We start from the raw sequence: 20,233 nt of genomic DNA, 5'->3' as shown, positions 1-20,233 counted from the left end.
TAAAGATAGTTGAATGCACTGTCAGACCCACACATTCCTTTTTTTACATCCATGTGGAGACATCTTTTGTTCTTTCAATTGTCCCTGTACTGTAGATCTTCCCATAGACTTTGTACATAAAATTCCTTGTGGATCACCCAGGTCTTTAGAATTTCTCTAAGGAGTCCTTTTATTTCCCCTTTTTGTTTTCTCCTTGGTTTCCACAAGGTATTGAAAATGAAAGCACTGGGGCGAACCACTTCTCTCCCGTCTATTTGCAGTAAGTGTACTTGGGTATTTTACGTGCGTTGATAGTCACGGTGGGCCTACCTTACATGGGAAAGATTTCCGTATCATGCTACCAATTTTTCATTAATTATTACCAAAAGGAATATCTCATTTGACTAAATTTGATGTTTATATTTTGATTCAGAATGGATGAAAATATTGTGGCATGATACGGACATTGTTCATCGCCTTTGATGGAGGTTCAGCTTGTGACCGGAAAGAGTGACCGCAGAGCGGGCGCCGAGCTCAGCTGGGACGGGCAGAATGGTTACGGTGGCCCGTGGGTTCCGACTGCCCTCGCCCGGTAAGCCCAGCATGATATAGCGCCAAGGCAATCTGGCCCACCCTGCTTTAGATCACATTGTTGACCATAATTCCGGGTAAGTTGTCATTCCAATAAAGACCTACTATTTTAAGATTTAACAGACAAAATTTGATTTTTAGTTATAATATAATCAGCTGGAATTTAGTAGATGTTAAATTTATATCACACGCATAATTATTTGGCTTGTACCCTTACACCATAATGCGTGTGTGTAAATGTGTTGAACTGGATAGACTTTGAAACTTTTTACACTGTATTGTTTTCCAGAGTAGCTTACATTTAAGCCTTGGCAAAAATTAGGGTGGAGATAGCTCTTTGACCGCGTTTGTCGCGTCTATAGGCTTATGCAACAGTGGTACATACATGTAGTATGTGCGAATCCAGTGATTTATTAAGGATGAGCCGTTTTACATTGTATTTCTTTCTAGAACGGCTAAAATTTACGTTCGAAAAACACTCTTCGTACTGTTCTGAGTAGGCTTGAAATAGCCGTTGATTTGTATTCGCGCCCTCACGAGCCCACAGTTCGGCAGGCCGATGACGTCATGCTGATTGGCATAATTTCAAGATAGCTGCGCCGCATACGAATCGAGGAAAGTCGGAGAAGGTAGCAAAGTTATCGTTAAAAATATTTATATATATATATATATATTTTTTTTTTCACTTTTCAACACACACAAAGCAAGCTAAGAGCTAGGTGAACACATTCAGCCGGTTTATACTGCCGGGTGACTCGTAGGGGAGGCGCCAGAATTTTTTTATTTTTGGTTATTTCTTAGCTGCATGAGGAAATGGCATGGACGTGTGACTAAGGATTCAGCTAGCCTTGGCCACACAAGTGGGGCTAGTGTCGTCGACCAAGGGGGAAGCTAAACGAACGCACCCTAGGTGAAATTAATGAGGTCAAAGGTTAAAACACACGCCAGTTTTTGATGCCGGTCTCTGGCGTTATTCACGAGCCTCGGGGTGTGATGTCAGATGTCCAGGTTACTCTATGTCCGCTGGCTTAGCGTATGCCACAGACACTAAAACCAATAAACGTGCAGTCATTGAAAAGGACCAGTGTACGGTATAGTTGGTCATGATTTGGTCTTAAATCAAGGCGCACGTTGGTTGTATAAAACATTGCGAGACCTCCCTTGAAGTAATGTAGTTTTCGAGAATGAAGTAATTTTCCACGAATTTGATTCCGAGACCTCAGAATTAGATTTGAGGTATCGAAATCAAAAGCACACAACTTCTTGTGACAAGGGTGTTCTTCTTTTATTTATTGTCTCGCAACTTCGACGACCAGTTGAACTCAAACTTTCACAGGTTTTTTTTATGTATAATATGTTGAGATAATTGGTCTTTGACAATTACCAAATGTGTCAAGTGATTCAGATTAGGGAAGATACTCCGGTTTTATAAAGATACTCAGATGAGGTAAGTTCACGTCTGATAGGCCTACGTCTGATAATGGACTGTAGCACAGCAGTATTTGCAGGATAGGTCAGTTCCAGGTCAATGTGTGTTTATTTTCTACAATCAATAGATCTCATGGATATGATCTGGCAGGTGAACGAGTGTTTACATTTGACTATGCCATAAATATAATAAAGCATTACATAAAGTAGGCTTTTGCATCATATGCGTTTTATAGTTATATGTCTGTATCATTATTTAGTAGCAAGCCAAATTGATGCATAGTTTCTTGCATATACAGTTTGTTATTTTGTTTCTATAAATAGAGGTTTGGATATTTCGTTTGGAAGGCAGCGTATTTTGATGCAAAATGTGTGGAATTTGGGCGATATTTGGCAGCGATCAAAACGTCTTCAATCAGTGCAAGAATTCGCTGAAAATAGCACATCGAGGCCCTGACTCGTTCCGTGTTGAGAACATCAGCCATTACAGTAACTGCTGTCTAGTGTTCTATCAACTGGCCATCATGGATGACCTCTATGGTATGCAACCAATGCGAGACAAGAGCCATCCCAATATATACGTTCTGTGCAATGGAGAAATATACAATCACCGCACTGTAAGTAAACCTACAAATAACTGTAAACCTTCAGTTTGAGCCGAACAGTATTTTGATGTGTAAACAGCCAAGTAGATCAAAACCGATAGAAGGCCGGCGTCCTACAACTTGGTAAATCAGGGTGTGTCGTTTAGCTTCCCTGGGTCTACCCCGCGGTGCTCACCCGGGTTAGCCCCCGACAAGAGCTAATCGAGCGATCACACTCTCCCTCTCGTTGTGACGGCATGCCCCTCAGGTCACCCCCAAGTGACCCACCCACAAGCAGGGCACTGGGGGTTGACCCAGGTGAGCCCCTGGAATGACGCCAAAGCTATTCAAACGTACCGGGGAAGACCGGGGTCGATCCACAGGGAAGCTAAACGAACGCATCCATTGATACGTTTATGCTTACACACATTTTGTCTGCTACAGTAAGCACGCAATTTGCTTGTGAGTAATTAGCTTTATGAAATTGGGTCTTTGAGGACGCCTACAGTGGTATTTTGAAAGAAGGTGAGACACACAAGTTCTCTTCTTTTCTCTTCGAGAAAGACGCTGGAGTGGAGGGTCGAAATTTCAGATCATAACCTTCTTCTGTTTGCATTTATACCATATAACGTCCTTTTTGAAAGCAGTTCGCAATCAGCTAACTCTATTTTCTTTTTCTCTTAATACAGTTGCAGAAGCAGTTTGACTTGCAGTATTTGACCGAGAGTGACTGTGAGATCTTAATTCATCTTTATGTTCGGGGAGGAGCCGAGTACGCTGCCTCTATGCTGGACGGCGTCTTCGCTTTCTGTTTACTGGACACGGCTGCCAAGAAGGTGAACCTTGTCCCCAAATGCACTCCTCAAGCTAAACATTGTGCTTGATAGGTTAAACAAAGGTCCGGATATAATAACAATTAAAAGTAAAGAAACAACAAGATTTTTTAACTGAACGAAATTAAACCTTAGTCTAAGTTTCAATGTAATTAAAATAAAATAAAAAGTTTATAAAACCTAAGCCTAAACAAGTGATGTTCCTTTAAATAAACTGTGCTGAGCTTTTATAACTGGACCATTGATCAATACTTGTGTTGTAGATTTACCTTGGTCGAGACACTTACGGAGTTCGGCCAATGTTCAGACTCATGAAGGATGATGGGTTTCTGGCCATCTGCTCTGAAGCTAAAGGTTGGTTGAAGTCACTCACAAGACACACTTCAGGGAGGCAACGACTCGCTATTGCCCCCATGCCCCGGTCTTGCCTTGGGGGCATTGAAATGCTCCAATGGAAGTTTACATTTCCTCATGGGGTGCCCTTTATCAAGGAGAAAATGCCTTGATGCCCTTGCCCTTTTAAAAACAAAGCGTACAGTACAGGCCTGATACACAGGAAGATACGTTTGGTAATTGTCAAAGACCAGTGTTCTCACTTGATGTATCTCAACATATGCATGAAATAAAAAACCTGTGAAAATTTGAGCTCAATCGGTCATCGGAGTTGGGAGAAAACTATGAAAGAAAAACACCCTTGTTGGAATAATTTGTGTGCTTTCAGATAGGAATAAAATACTTCTTGCTATTAGTCTTTTATTATTTTAGTGAGAAATTACCTCTACTTCAAAATCTATGCTACTTCAGTGGGAGCCGTTTCTCACAATGTTGTAATCAACAGCTCTCCAATGCTCGTTACCTAGTCAGTTTTTAAGTTAATTTTTGTTTTGAGTAATTACCAATTACCTTCCATTTAAGACGCGCTATGCCATTTCACGTTATGTGCTCTTACATGGTGGAGGGGGATTTGTTTCTTAAAAAATCTTGTTTTATATTCTCTTTTTCCCATCCTTGATGTCTACACTTTCATAATTTGTAATCAGGCAAGTTGATAACTTGAAACACCATTCGTTTTGTGATATTGTTTCAGTGGTTTGGCACAATCGGTTCCGTTCGATGTTAAAACATTATTCCGCTCTTTACGACTCTGGCATCGGTCTTCCAGTAAACCCCTTTTTACACCTTTGGGGTCATCTAAAGGACTTTTATGACAAATTATTTCTGTATTATAGTTGAACTTTTCCCTTTTTCAGGATTGCTGGGACTTGATCATGGAATTGAGAATCTCGACAATGAAATCATACCATTTCCTCCTGGAAATATAGAAAGCTACGACCTTGCTCCATCAGGGAAAGTCACACTTTGTGACCGAGTTGAATTCCACACAATGGAGAACAAGCCTAAGTGGTCAGACATCCCATCGACTGTGCAACCAAATGGTATTTTGTTTTCAATTCAAGTCAAGACATAGGTTTAATACTAGCTAGAAATGTTGATTCTCTTAAAGACACTGGACACTATTGGTAATTGTCAAAGATCAGTCTTGCCACTTGGTGTGTCTCATCATATGCATAAAATAACAAAGCTGTGAACATTTAAGCTCGATTGGTCGTCGGAGTTGCGAGATAACTATGAAAGTCACACGAAGTTGTGTGCTTTCATGTGCTTGATTTCGAGACCTCAAATTTTAAACTTGAGGTCTTGAAATCAAATTCGTGGAAAATTACTTCTTTCTCAAAAACTACGTTAATCCAGAGGGAGCCGTTTCTCACAATGTTGTATAATATCAACCTCTCCCTATTACTCGTTACCTCGTGAGGTTTTATGCTGATAATTATTTTGAGTAATTACCAATAGTGTCCAATAATGTTGTTCCCCCTAAACATACGGGGATTGTATAAACAATCTTTTAAATGGTACAAGTTACCTGCTAAGGCCCAAACATTGACTATTGGTTGTTAAGTAAAAACTAATCATTTTTTTAATTTCTTTTTAATTGTCTTGTTTTTTTTTTTCTTCTTTTAAAAATTTAAAACCTTTTTACTCTGACTTGGTATATTTTTTAGTAATGTTTTTCCTTATTGTCATTTTTAAGACATAGAACCAAACAGCCGTTGTGCTGATATTTGCGTCCTGTATGAAGATCTTGAAAGAAATAAAAAATTAAAAAACCACCACACGTTTCTTTCGTAAAATATAACATAGGCCTATATAAATCGTACTACAAATAAAATAATATGAACAGAAGATGGAGGTGAAAGAGTTGATCTAAGAAGAGAGTATGGGGCGTTCGGATTAAAGACTCTGGACACTATTGGTAATTGTCGAAGACCAGTCTTCTCACTTGCTGTATCACAACATAAGCACATTAATAACAAAACTGTAAAAAATGAATTCAATTGGTCGTCGAAGTTGCGAGATAATAATGGAAGAAAAAACACCCTTGTCACATGAAGTTGTTTGCTTTCAGATGCTTGATTTTGGAACCTCAAAATGTAATTATGAGGTCTCAAAATCCAAATTCAACTCTTGTAGTGGCCAATCACTTCTTTATTGAAAACGTTAATTGCTTCAGAGGGAGCCGTTTCTCACAATTTGTTTAACTATACCGCTCTCCATAGCTTGAACCAAGTACCAAATAAGTTTTTATGCTAACAACTATTTTGAGTAATTACCAATAGTGTCCACTGCCTTTAAGCCAAGGCTTGTGTAAGACGGCCTGACAAACAAGGAGACAAGACAAGCTGGCATTGTCGTCAATCTGTCTTGAAATGTCGGGTCCCGTTGTTATGTGCACATGACTTTGTCGGTTGTGGTAAATTGGGTACTCTTTCAAACTCCTTTTTTCATACGAATTATTTTTCTAAAACGATTTGTACAGTATAGCTTTAACCCAGTGATTTTTTCTTTTTGTTTGATATTTGCAAAATTTTGTTGTTTACTGGAAACAGGTGAAGATGTTTATGCAAATATCCGCCTCCTCGTGACCGATGCAGTCCGTAAACGCCTGATGAGTCATCGCCCCATTGGATGTCTCTTGTCAGGTAAGGTTAATTGTATTTTGTATTTTATTCACTCCGAAACTTAAAAAACAAGCCCGGTTCATAACTTCTTTCCAATGCGATACAAGTTTTGACGTCACAGGTCTGTTTTGCACCGGAAATGTTTCACAGGGATTGGCCACATTCCAACCCATGCGAATTCTTCTTCTTCACAGGAAGTATGAACTGGGCTTTACCCTGGGGAGGGTATAAACAACAGTATAAGCATAAATAGCAATTAGTAAGCAAGTCGTACGTAAAGCTAGGAGTGTTAACTTAGAACAAAAGCAAACATTTTAATCACACAGTTTGATTTCTTTTTAAGATATGAATTCATAATAAAAAAACTGTCTTAAAATCCAAATTTCCTACCAAAAAAAATCAAAGTCAGGTCATTGTATAATCGCCAATCTTTGTCAGAAAATGGATTTTTGTTTCAACATTAAGGTGACAATGATGAACAATTCTTTGGCTTGACTCTCACCGAATATACACTCCTAGTTCAATACACTGACATTATTTTTGTTTAAAGACAGGGGACACTATTAGTAATTGTCAAAGACTAGCCTTCACAGTTGGTGTATCTCGATATATGCATAAAATAACAAACCTGTGAAAATTTGAGCTCAATCGGTCATCGAACTTGCGAGATAATAATGAAAGAAGAAAACACCCTTGTCACACGAAGTTGCGTGCGTTTAGATAGTTGATTTCGAGACCTCAAGTTCTAAACCTGAGGTCTCGAAATCAAATTCGTGGAAAATACTTCTTTCTCGAAAACTACGTCACTTCAGAGGGAGCCGTCTCTAACAATGTTTTATACTTTCAACCTCTCCCCATTACTCATTACCAAGTGAGGTTTTTGGCTGATAATTATTTCGAGTATACCAATGGTGTCCACTGCCTTTAAAGGCGCTTGACACTATTGGTAATTACTCCCCCCAAAAAAATTTGTTCGTATAAAAACTGACTTGGTAACGAGCAATGTAGAGCTGTTGATAGTATGAAACATTGTCAGAAACGGCTCCTCTGAAGAAACGTTTTTTGGGGAAAGAGGTAATTTCTCACTCAAATAATGAAATACTTCAGCTGAAGCTTTTTATCGGCCATCTGAAAACACAAAGTATATAATGCCACAATCAAGGGTGTTTTTCTGTCATTTTTCTCATGCAACTTGAGTCATGATAAATTGAGTCAAAATTTTCACAGGTTTGTTATGAACATGTTATTTCAGGTGGCGTAGACTCTAGTCTGGTAGCAGCTCTTGTAGTTAAGTTAGCCAAGGAATCTGGTATCCAGTACCCAATACAAACCTACTCTATTGGGCTGGAGGGAAGCACCGACATCCTGGCAGCGAGAAAGGTATACATTCAAGACACATTAAGATATTCGAGCAAAATACTGTTTTGTTCCTTCAATGGACAGATCTTTCCACATCATCACTAAAATTTGTGAGCATTTGGCTGGTTAAGATAACGTGAATCGATTAGGGCCTACTACAGCATCTCTCCGTTGGCTTCGTATTCACGCTCGCATCATCTTTAAAATCCCCCTCCAAACTTTTTAATGCAGTCGTGGAAGTGGACCAACTCACCTGAAAGATCTTCCCCAACACTGACACATGTGTTCTTAAGCAAGACACATAACCATTGCTTCGTCCTTCGGATGGGACGTAAAGCCATTGGTCCCATGTGTTGTGTGACGCACTTAAAAGAACCCAGTGCACTTATCGAAAAGGGGTTCACCCCTGTGTTCCTGGCTATGGCTGCTGTATGCGCCGTAGCACCTTGTAAACCATTATAAGGTGCTAACTAACTGCGTCTCAAAATTCATCACTGCAATAACCCATCTTTCTGAAAGTTTGTATATACTCAGCGCATTGAGTACATTGTTTAGTAGATACGTGCGCTATATAAGACTTCGATATTACTCACTCCACGCACACCTATACTAGAAACCTCCGTTCAGCTATCAAAGACACCTTTGTTATTCCCTAATGTTGCCACCAAAACATGGTCAACGTAGTTTTCAGTTTGCTGCACCTCATTTTTGGAGCATCCCTTCTATACACATCTAACAAGGTACCAATATCGCACGTTTCAAGAGTCTTCTTTTAAACGTATCGAGTACTTTTCTTTAATCATCTGAGCTCTTGGGGACTTTCTTTTGGAGGTGTTATGCGCTATATAAATGCAGTTGTTCTTATTGAGGCACTCTTAACACGAAACAACTTTACAGGCTAAATATCTATACTATTAAAAGCGTAACCCGCGCCATCTTGGATTGAAATTAGAAGGTCCAGTGGCATGGCATCCTTGTGGAAATCAACACGGTTAAGTGCGTGGAATTCAATACGTTTGTGTGGTTTCAGACGTCGGGTTGCAAGTCTACAAAACCCTGACCCAAACTCCCACTTACAAGTTATCTGATTGGAGGAAGTTTGGGCAGCGACCGTGTGTCAACCACTGGTCGATGTTGTTACCAGACTTCCTACTTAGAAATCTTTCTGACAGGCGACTCATTGGACAGTGTTTCGCAGATGGTTCTCCGGATTGGTTCACTCATTGCCCCTTACCCGCCCACCCGCCATTCGGTCCGCCCTTTTTGGTCGGGTTACTTTCATGTTGTACTAAGCATGGTTCTCCGGATTGGTTCATTCATTGCCGCGCAGGGTCGAAGGGTCGAAGAGGCTGGGTGCCAGGACAAAACCGAAACAAATCTCACGAATTTGCATTGAATGAATGAAGTAACTCACAGATTGATGTTTCGCAGGCGACCATGTGTCAACCACTGGTCGATGTTGTTACCAGACTTCCTAGAAACCCTTCTGACAGGTGACTCATTTGTTGAAAAGATTTTTAAATGGAGAATATTTATAAAAAGCATTCACTTCCAAACGGCATGAGAATTATCATGATGGACAAGGATGGGATCAAACGGAAGCTTTATAATTTGAAAACATTGGGTAGGGCCGGCTTTAGGTTGGAAGGTGTCTAAGGGAACTTTACAATTAATAACATTTTGGGGTTGGGGGGGGGGGCCTTACACAAAGAGCCTAACCTCTCATTATATTCTGGTCAGTGTATTGTGAGCGGTGTGTTGTCTGGTTTTGAGACAGGCCACCTGTTGCTTGGTGAAGGAGGTCGCCGTGGGACCACTTTAGGTTCAAAGTGGGTGGCGACCTCGGACTTACAAAAATCTCCATACAGAAATTGCACTATTGATGCAAAACGTATCTTGCTGTTTTTAAACTATGAACACTATCTTTTGCCAGTAAACTCAAATGAGTACATGAATAACATTTTAGAATACGGTCTGTTCATGGAGGTATAGTGTTGCAGTTTCAGGGTTTACCCCATCATGGAAGTTTGTGAAACTTATACACGTACGTCAAAGGCTGTTTTGAAGCTGTAAAAAAGAACTTTGCATTTGGTCAAAGTTGTTAAGCAAAACGACATTAAGTTTCCTTTTGAATTTTACCCCATCACGGAAGTTTGTGAAACTTATACACGTACGTCAAAGGCTGTTTTGAAGCTGTAAAAAAGAACTTTGCATTTGGTCAAAGTTGTTAAGCAAAACGACATTAAGTTTCCTTTTGAATAAGTCCATTCACAAAATTGGTTAGAGCAGTGTGTCGGTCAGGTCTCAGAATGTACATTTTGCCAAATCCATGTTGTAGCCTAATTTAGCAATCGGCCCGTCGGGTTGGTTACTGGAGATAATATTAACAAAAGAGACCTCATGCGGCTGAATGGGGTACATTTTTAGGAGGTTGTCGATTGACCCAAACTGGACGTAACAAACCCTAAAAATAACTTGACATGCTTTCTGAAAGTGAAATAAGTTAAAGAAAATTAAGGAGTGAGGACGAATTTATCGTTTTTATTTAGTTTGTACGATATAGGGTTCCAGAGATATGGGATGTATGGAGGTTTGTTCCTAGAGCAGCGTGAACATGAACGCGGTCAGAAATTGTGTCGTTTGTCGTTAAAATTTCGCGAGATGCAATAAGCCCAAAGTGACAATAAACAAAACACTTTTTTCACGTTCACGTTTAGTGCTCCCGTAACGTGCAGCCTATTGACCAGAAAGTTTACAAGACCAATTCAGATGAGAATAAACTAAAAAGAGGCCTACGCTCTTACCGCCCCCCCGAAAAAAACCCAAAACAGTAGATAAATTAGATTTGTGGCACACAGCATGTTCCGAAAACTCGCTTTACTTATAGTGCTGTAGCAACGCTATGTATCGTGGGACTTGAAAATGTCATTTTTTTGACGATGTTTTTTAAAAAGGAAATGCAAGCATTATGAATACATATTGAGTGTGTGGGGAAAGTTTTGGTAGTGTAGTACAAAAGAAACTTTAGTTATTGCTGGCTAACGGTCAGTTTCACCTATCAACGCTCATTTGAAAAACGTATTGCGTTAAGGAGGCCCAAAATATTAGACCCCTATAAGGCTCACGGGGGAGCCTTATAGTTTCTAGAAGTATGCATTTAAGGTACGTCGTCTAACCCAAAACGAGGTGGGCGCAGCCACTGCAAGTAGTGGCGGACGTGCGCAATAGCTTCATTTTGGGTTAGAATTATGACGCCATGCATAAATATTAAGAGAGGCGTATAACACCCTCACCCACATTACATTTCGAAATATTTGTGTAAAGGATTTTCATCATCTAGCGAAGCGCGGCATCCCACTAGTTTGTATAAGTTCAATGATGCTATCGTTGGTGGGTGTGGTGAGCCAATGACAGTGACGAGGAGGTTTGGGGAGAAAATATAGTGTAGGTACAAAAATTGTTTCAAGAAAATATTTGTTTGTTTCTTAGGTAGCTGCTTATATTGGAAGTGAACATCATGAGGTTTCATTCACTCCAGAGGAAGGAACTGCCGTCTTGGAAGACGTTATTTATTCCTTGGAAATGTGGGACACCATAACTATCAGGAGTTCCATTGGTATGTATCCCTTTTCCATTTCTCATCCGTCAAGGTAATTAAGTTATGACCTAAGATGAAACAGTGAGTAGCATTAAGTCGGAACACTTGTACTTGACGCAGTGTCAGCCATGTCTTCGTTGCATACAGTGTGTCAAAAAGGTTTGAGCTCTTCGTGAAAACGCAATTCTACTGGTTCTTGAGGTTTTTATCCTTCACAATCTGAGCATAATTAAGAAACTCGGCGACTTTTAGGTCTATAAATTAGTTAAATTAATGGCCATTCATTTTTAAGCGAATATGTCAACGCAGGAAGAAGTCAACAGTGTAAGTTTAGTGTAAATTTGTGGTCATTGTGTTTTTTTACAAAAAGTACCTAATATAAACCTTTAAAGGCAGTGGACACTATTGGTAATTGTCAAAGACTAGCCTTCACAGTTGGTGTATCTCAACATATGCGTAAAATAACAAACCTGTGAAAATTTGAGCTCAATCGGTCATTGAACTTGCGAGATAATAATGATAGAAAAAACACCCTTGTCACACCAAGTTGTGTGCGTTTAGACGGTTGATTTCGAGACCTCAAATTCTAAAATCAGAGGTCTTGAAATCAAATTATGGACCATTACTTCTTTCTCGAAAACTATGGCACTTCAGAGGGAGCCGTTCCTCACAATGTTTAATACTATCAACCTCTCCCCATTACTCGTCACCATGTAAGGTTTTATGTTAATAATTATTTTGAGTAATTGCCAATAGTGTCCACTGCCTTTAAGAGTGCCTCAATAAGAACAACTGCATTTATATAGCGCATAACACCTCCAAAAGAAAGTCCCCAAGAGCTCAGATGATTAAAGAAAAGTACTCGATACGTTTAAAAGAAGACTCTTGAAACGTGCGATATTGGTACCTTGTTTAATGTGTGGAGGGAGCCGTTTCTCACAATGTTTAATACTATCAACCTCTCCCCATTATTTGTCACCAAGTAAGGTTTTGTGCTAATAATTATTTTGAGTAATTACCAATAGTGTCCACTGCCTTTAAAAGTGTTTGAGTCAAGGGACAGATTGCATCTCATCTCTACAAACTATACAAATCACCATTAATCTACTTTTTGTACTGTTTATACAGCCATGTACCTAGTTTCTCGCTACATCCAGAAAGAAACAGACAGGGTAGTGATATTTTCAGGAGAGGGGTCTGATGAGCTTGCCCAGGGGTATATCTACTTCCACAAACAACCCTCTCCCGAAGTGGGGGATGCTGAAAGTCGACGCCTCTTGAAGGATCTATACCTCTATGACGTATTGAGATCGGACCGTACCACTGCAGCACATGGGTGAGTGTACCTTGTCACCTATTAATGGAGGAAGGGCTATAAGAAACCACTCTCTGATAAGTTGAAGGAAATAATATAAAGACTGGAAAACCAAGGGAGTAAATGCTGATAAAGTGCTAAATTATAGGAAAAGAGAGACCTTGGTATTTTTGTCCATGTCAGTCGTTTACATAAAACCAACCAGGTAGGTGTTCGGGCCTTGTACTTTGGTCTGGGTTTGATAAGACAAGACATTATTGCATTTGTCCACATCATAAAATACAGAAATGTGGCTTCTATCGGCTATAAATTAGGCCTATAAAACACAACAAATAAACAGTAAAGTGGACAGTATTTAATACTCCTTTTGTCGATGAATACAGCTACTTTTACAAAAACAAAACAATAAATTAACGAGACTGTCACTATAGTTAGACCTAGTCTTGGCATCAATGACAATTTCAACTTACTCCACTTGACTGCGTTTTTATCAACCACTGAAAACACACTTGGCAGCCATAGGCTGAAATACGTTTAAAATTGAGCATAAGAAAATATAATACACTATTTTTTAAAATTATAGAAAAACATTAAGAAATATAAAAACATTTATTCAAGTACAACTTCAAAATACAAGATACCCAAAGACTAAAATACAAAATACTGTAGTACACTGGGAAGGCAGAACATACATCTTGCTACCTAAACTCTGATTAGTGCTTCTATTAAGTTAATATAGGTTTTCTCGGTCGAATTCAGAAAATGAGCAGCCAATTTCATTTTCATGAGTTCGAATTAAAGCTGTTTTGCCTCTCCAGTTGTTACTGCGTTTCAAATTCAGATATCGGCCATTCAATTTCGTATTGAGTCGAGTCAAATTCCTTTAGCAGTCTGTTCAACTTAGCGTATCGTCATTCCTTTTCGTGACACAAACGCCTCAAGGAGCGTCTGTGAATTTGAATGCTGCTTTGATGAAATGTTAAATTGAATGATTATTCTGTAAAATCGAATGACACAACATTACATTTTGACTAATCATAAAACGAAATCGAATGACCCTTTTCAATAGCATTCGATTTCGCGCGAATTAGAATAGCTTGGTGGTTAAATTTGCTGTTCATTTGCCGAAATTGACCGAGAAAACCTATATAAAAAAATCACAAGTTGAGGCACGATAAAACAATAATTTTGCACTATAAGAGCATGCAGCAAGAGGCAAGTTAAACAAATAAATAGCAACAACTATAACTACGTTCGTGACAAGGAAATAATATCGTCTGCTTGTCCGCCATTATAAAAACCACTCACCAACACCTCAGAAGTACGTTTGTCTAAGGTTGCCAACGTTCGCCAACGGTGGTGGTCTTGGCCCAAGACGATGGTGCTTGATTCTGATGGATAGTGTACTACGCGCGGTTGAATCGCCAAAGCGCGCCCGCCACGGTATTATTTAGTTACGTGGACGGCTCGAAATCTAGACTACACTTTGCAGAGTGTAGTCTAGATTTCGAGCCGTCCACGTAACTAAATAACACCGTGGCGGGCGCGCTTTGGCGATTCAACCGCGCGTAGTACACTATTCAGAATCAAGCACCATCGTCTTGGGCCAAGACTACAACGGTGGCGGCGCACAACTCGTTTCACTCGAAATTCTTGGGCGAACGTGAGCAAATTGGTAATACCTTCTCACTGTTATGAATGTTTTCTCGTCTAGTTTGGAGGTACGTGTACCTCTACTTGACCATCACTTGACCTCGTACTATCTGTCACTGCCTGCAAGTATGAGATGTCCTCAACAGGGGATTGAGAAGTATCTACTCCGGAAGGCGTTTGATGGGACAGGACTTTTGCCACCAGAGATCCTTTGGAGGCCGAAGGAAGGGTTCAGTGATGGCGTATCTTCTGTTGAGAAACCGTGGTTCAAGAGTCTGCAAGAGTTCGCAAGTCAAGAGGTAAATGATTGAAGGGTTCTCGTTCGATAAAGGCAGTGGACACTATTGGTAATTACTCAAAATAATTATTAGCATAAAACCTTACTTGGTAATGAGTAATGGGGAGAGGATGATAATATAAAAGATTGTTAGAAACGGCTCCCTCTGAAGTGACGTAGTTTTCGAGAAAGAGGTAATTTTCCACGAATTTGATTTTGAGACCTCACGTTTAGAACTTGAGGTCACGAAATCAACCATCTAAACTCACACATCTTCGTGTGACAAGGGTGTTTTTTTTCTTTCATTATTATCTCGCAACTTCGATGACCGATTGAGCTCAAATTTTCACAGGTTTGTTATTTTATATGCATATGTTGAGATACACCAACTGTGAAGGCTAGTCTTTGACAATAACCAATAGTGTCCACTGCCTTTAAGCGTGATTTGCTAGTGTAAGATTGTGTTGTGCCTTGCACATCCTTCTATGTAGTCACACCCCAGACTCCGACCCATCCCAATACAAAGCCCACCCACTGGCTGTCTGGGACTTGACAACTTTATGCATTTTCTAATGACCTCCCACCACACTCATCCTCACTGACCATCTTTCCTGACCAATATATACAATGTTGTAGGTTCCATTCCCAGTCATCATATCCCCTCTGGTTAGCTCAGTGTACACTGTGGTTAAATCCAGTAACCCAAGCCTTCTCTTCACTGCTCTATGTATCCCCTTGTACTATACCACCATCTTTGTTAAAGGTAAGGTACACGTTCGGTAATTACTCAAAACAAATATTAACTTAAAAACTTACTTAAGTTGGTAACGAGCATTGGAGAGCTGTTGATAGTATAAAACATTGTGGAAAACGACTCCATCTGAAGTAACGTAGTTTTTGAGGAAGAAGTAATTTCTCACTCAAATATTAGTCTTTTATTCCTATCTGAAAGCACACAAATTCGTCCAATAAGGGTGTTTTTCTTTCATCATTTTCTCGCAACTTCGATGACTGATTGAGCCCAAATTTTTACAGGCTTGTTATTTTATGCTTAAGATGGGATACACCAAGTGAGAACACTGGTCTATGACAAATACCAAACGTGTACCATGCCTTTAAGCCTAATACAGTTTAAATAAGCAATAAACTTCTCTGTATATATATTTTTTTTCTTAAGTGTTATCAGCCAAATAATTATGACACCTGCAATTTTAACCTTTACACTAGTTAAGTAACATTTTATTCCTTGCGGAAGGTGACAATGGAACCGGCTATTATTGTCACGGAATAATGTTTTAATCTAGAAGTCCACTGAATGCAATGATGTCACAACAGCAAAACATCCAGTGAGCTTTTGCCGTCTATGTCGTCAAATACAAGAAGAGCATTTGAAGATCCCGTAATCATCCAAGTTGTTTTATTTGCCTCAAAATGAGTGCTTAAGCAGGTCTATACATTTGGGTCTTGTATATCCTGATACCCTATGTTTGCTGTTCACAACAGTTCTTAACAGTTGACTAAATTGGATAATGCACAAACCGGTAGTGCTGTTGAAAGCCCCTGACCCAAGTAATTCAATGTGAACACACTCGCTCACTAAAAAGGATGTATACTTTCTGAATTGTCTGTGGCCAAACTTGGAAATTCTTCAACGGAGCTTTCCCGCAATGTTACTAGTGAGTGATAACGTTAGGTGAATTGGTAGCCATGGCGGCCTTACTCTTTCGTATTGTACTACTGTATCTGTGTACAGCGGAAGAGTCCTATTATAGGGCTAGTGAATTGGGTGCTTGACTTAGATCGGACGAGTTGGTCTTTGAAAAGCGTTAAACCGTTTATTATGAAATGCATATGGTTAGAAAGATATTTTTAAAGTAGAATATAGGACCTAATGTAATGATACACACAAGTATCACTCGAAATTGCACGGTTTTCCTTTTTCGGTCGGCCATTTTATGGAGTCAAAATTTTGACTCCACAAAATGGCCGACCGTGTTTCTTCGCGAGGTGAAAGGAAAACCGTGCAATTTTGAGACATGCTGTGTGGATCATTAAATTCAATTCGTAAATTATCTTTATAACCATATTGCATTTCATAACAAACGGTTTCGTGTTCCTTTAAAGTGTTCTGATAAAATTTTAAAAACTTTTCTCAAAACCAACCATGCGCTTCCCTTAAACACATTTTGTACGTATAGGTGAGTGACGCAATGCTAGAGGGCGCCCCCAAACGGTTCCCCTTCAAACCTCCACGTACAAAAGAATGCTACCACTACCGCCAGATATTCGAGAAGCACTTTAAGGGGCGTGCCAAGTGGACTCCGTACAAGTGGGTGCAAAAGTGGTGTGAAACTAACGAGCCATCCGCCAGAGCGCTCAAGCATTACAAGACAATTACATTTGACGGAGTCGAAGATCAAAATGAAAAAGATTCTTGAGTAGGGACAGGTAAACACAACAGGAGCCACTATTGGCCACCAATAACGAAGATGATAACAACTTACTATTGTTAATTGATCTTATAATACCCTAATATATTTTCCTAAACTTTTAATTTTGTGTGTATTATACAACTTAAACAAGCGCGCACACGCTGTTCATTGTCGTTTGACTGACGAACGAATATTATTCGTGCAACTGTTTGTACTGATGTTAATTTTACCAGTTGCATTGCGGCCGTTCTCATGGCCCTTTAAAATCAAGCCCTGGGCTTTGTCATCTATTTTTGACCAGTGTGCACTGAGGCTGAACATTTCACGTCACACTGTGAAACTCGTGAATTGTAAAGACTAGAGCGTTCCACAAGAATAGTTTTTATATACAAAGTTAATGGAAATCTGTTATAGTGCAGAGACATATAGGAAAGATTAGGAGAATGCTACCTAGGGATGCGTTTTTGAGAACCTGTGTGTATAAGATAGACTACGAATCAAAGCAAAATTTAAAATTTGTGTTGCTTTCCTGTTTATATATTCATATATTCTTATACTTCAATTTTTTTTAAATAGTTGTTGTTCTCTTTAGGATCAGCTGGGTAGAGCCTCTGGACAAGAACTTTGTTTCTTTTGGGCAATCCTTCTAGCTCCAGCCGTTTCGTTTCCCATCCTCTGTATTTTAATTGCTCATTTCTGTATCTGTTAATATTTTTGCATAATAAATGTGCATAATTGTACCTTTTACCTACCCGATTAAATAAATGAAACTAATATAAACATGAATATAATTTTTCGCTCGTGTGAATGGGATGTGAGGATCAGATGGCACCCGGCGCTCAAGGTCGGTATCTCTGGCGTTATTCACAATCCGACCGTTGATGTGCGACGTCAGATGTCCAGTCTACCATTGTAGATAGCAGTAATAATGGGAACGGTTGGTGGCAGTTGACTCCTCGTAGTGTTACTTATATTCGCGTTTCAGGACGTCCTCCATCACGGAATCTGGGACGACCTCTGGGCCAAGGGGCAATAGAAGATGTTCATAAGACCATTGGCCGTATTGATGTTTACATAGCCAGCACAACGAAGACAGCATCAGAAGCTTCAATATACGATAGTTTTGGTGGGTACATTTGATACAATTGGACTAATAACTCCCCAAACCGCTGTGTAAAGGGTTCAAATTTTCGTCACCAATGAAATCTTTGGTTTTTGGAACCGTTTGACTGTTTTAATCATTACATAGTTGTTTACATAATCACAATCAGGCCTAACTCGTGGATTTTTTTTTTATTTAAAAGGTGGTCGCGTTTTTTAGATATCGTCCAAACTCCTGAGTGAATAATGTCCACAGGACTCTGGGAAAGTACTGAGTATACAGTGCTAACACACATCGGTGTATGGGTAAAAAAAAAAAAAATTAGTATTCTTTATCCCCGATGCAAATTTAACATCTATTATAATGTCCACACAGTAAGAATATAATCTCTATATATTCGGTGACGCTTCTTATATTCAACATTTTTTGGGATAAAAAGTGATATCTTTTTCCATAACAACACTTCGAAGCGAAAAGTTTCTAAAAATGCATTATACTACCCAAAGCTGCTGTACTTCTTACAGAAGGTTGAATTGCCATTAGTTTCCAGAGTCATTACCAAACGTATATAGACATTTCAAGTGGTTCAGTCAAGCACAATTAAAATATGAATCAAACTGAAAGCTCAGTAGAATGGATGAGAAAGTGTTTATTCATGGATAGAATGTACGATCCGAAGGGAGTACAGTCACGAACCTACTCTGCATAGACGCTGGGCGAAAGTCACTGGACAACTATTGGTAATTACTCAAAATAATTGTTAGCATACAAACTTATTTAACAAGCAGTGGGCAGCTGTTGATAGTATAAAACATTGTGAGAAATGGCTACCTCTGAAGTAACGTAGTTTTTTTTTAAAAAGAGGTAATTTCTCACTCAAAATAATAAAAATACTTCAGCTAAAGTCTTTTTTAGGCATCCCGACCCACATTATTTGTGTGCAACTAAAAAGGGTGTTTTTTCCATTATTCTCTTGCAACTTCAATGAACACCAAAATTTCACCGGTTTTGTTATTTTGTTGATATTGACACAAACTGTTCTTTGACAAAAACGTGGTCAGTGCCTTTAAATTATTTGCCTCAATGCCACTGATTATGTAATAGTTTTGTCGTGAATTTCCGTTTTAAACAGCTGCCCGTGAACATGTATTATTAGTGCTTTTTGTGTAATTGTAATTGTATTCGAATGTCCATTGATGGTGAATAGTCACAATGGACTCTCTACCTTAGCTACAGGAGGAGCAAAACAAAAAACGAGAGTTTTTAAAACTTCTTTTGTGTATGCGTAGAGCAGACCCTAATCCAGGATAGGCATAAGAAAACCATGGCACAACAGATTCTCTCACTCTTCTCGAGCTTTCACGAGAGAGAAGATAGCTCTTCAGCTAGTTATGTTATTTAGGATAAGCGTTTAGTTGGTCGTCCAAGGGGTAGACTTATCTCCTGTCATGAGTCCGCAAGGATAAGAACGGTATTGACTTACGTATACACAATGTCATGTACGTCGGATTTAACTGCGAATCTTAGGCTTAATGAATGGTGCGAGGTCAAAGGTAATCATGTACATGGGCTCAACAGCAGAACTCTGGCATAATTCACGAGCCTCGACAGCATGTGTGTCAGCAACATTTGGGTAAGTCTTTTAGGTATAGTCTCTTAGGCGTACTGTTAAACACTGCTTACCGTAAGCAAAGAATCGGCGCATACGGAAGCAGGGAATTCCGCATACATCAAGTGGTTCTTTACTGGTTAGCAGTGAATCTTTGCACTTGCGTAGTCTACGTTACTACAAAAGGGCATAGGAAATTCGGCGCTTGCACGTATAAGCGGAGAATGGTAATCGCCAGGCAGAATTCGACGGTGATCAGTCCCATGAAATTGGGCCCTGAAAACATCTTCAGCAGGAGGCCAGTTATCACATAAGACCGTGCATAATAGGTGATAGATTAAGGGAGTAAAAGAGTGATACGAGGTCATAAAAAGTTCGTTTAAACCGGCAGGGTTGCGTGCACTAAAGTGAAGGCTTACATCGATTACCAGTGTATTTATTGCATTACATGTA

General features: G+C 39.4%; 1 protein-coding gene across 1 annotated transcript; it reads left to right on the top strand.

Moving 5' to 3' along the window:
* The first annotated feature begins 1,148 nt into the window (after positions 1-1,148).
* On the top strand, positions 1,149-18,035 carry LOC139949046 (asparagine synthetase [glutamine-hydrolyzing]-like). The gene is made up of 11 exons (XM_071947445.1): positions 1,149-1,199; positions 2,323-2,615; positions 3,272-3,418; positions 3,679-3,769; positions 4,666-4,851; positions 6,364-6,456; positions 7,688-7,815; positions 11,284-11,410; positions 12,521-12,728; positions 14,422-14,659; positions 16,836-18,035. Exons 2-11 carry the CDS (start codon positions 2,367-2,369, stop codon positions 17,073-17,075), a joined length of 1,707 nt encoding a protein of 568 aa, XP_071803546.1. The 5' UTR covers positions 1,149-1,199; positions 2,323-2,366; the 3' UTR covers positions 17,076-18,035.
* The last annotated feature ends 2,198 nt before the right edge of the window (positions 18,036-20,233 follow it).

The sequence above is a fragment of the Asterias amurensis genome, chromosome 16 (genome assembly GCF_032118995.1).
Source record: "Asterias amurensis chromosome 16, ASM3211899v1".
Classification (NCBI taxonomy): domain Eukaryota; kingdom Metazoa; phylum Echinodermata; class Asteroidea; order Forcipulatida; family Asteriidae; genus Asterias; species Asterias amurensis.
This window is presented reverse-complemented; position numbering and strand designations above follow the sequence as displayed.

Coding starts and splice junctions, on each gene's coding strand:
- LOC139949046 (XM_071947445.1), top strand. CDS start 2,367: ATGTGTGGAATTTGGGCGATATTTGGCAGCGATCAAAACGTCTTCAAT. Junction 6,457..7,687: donor CATTGGATGTCTCTTGTCAG/GTAAGGTTAATT, acceptor ATGTTATTTCAG/GTGGCGTAGACTCTAGTCTG. Junction 12,729..14,421: donor CGTACCACTGCAGCACATGG/GTGAGTGTACCT, acceptor TTTCTCGTCTAG/TTTGGAGGTACGTGTACCTC.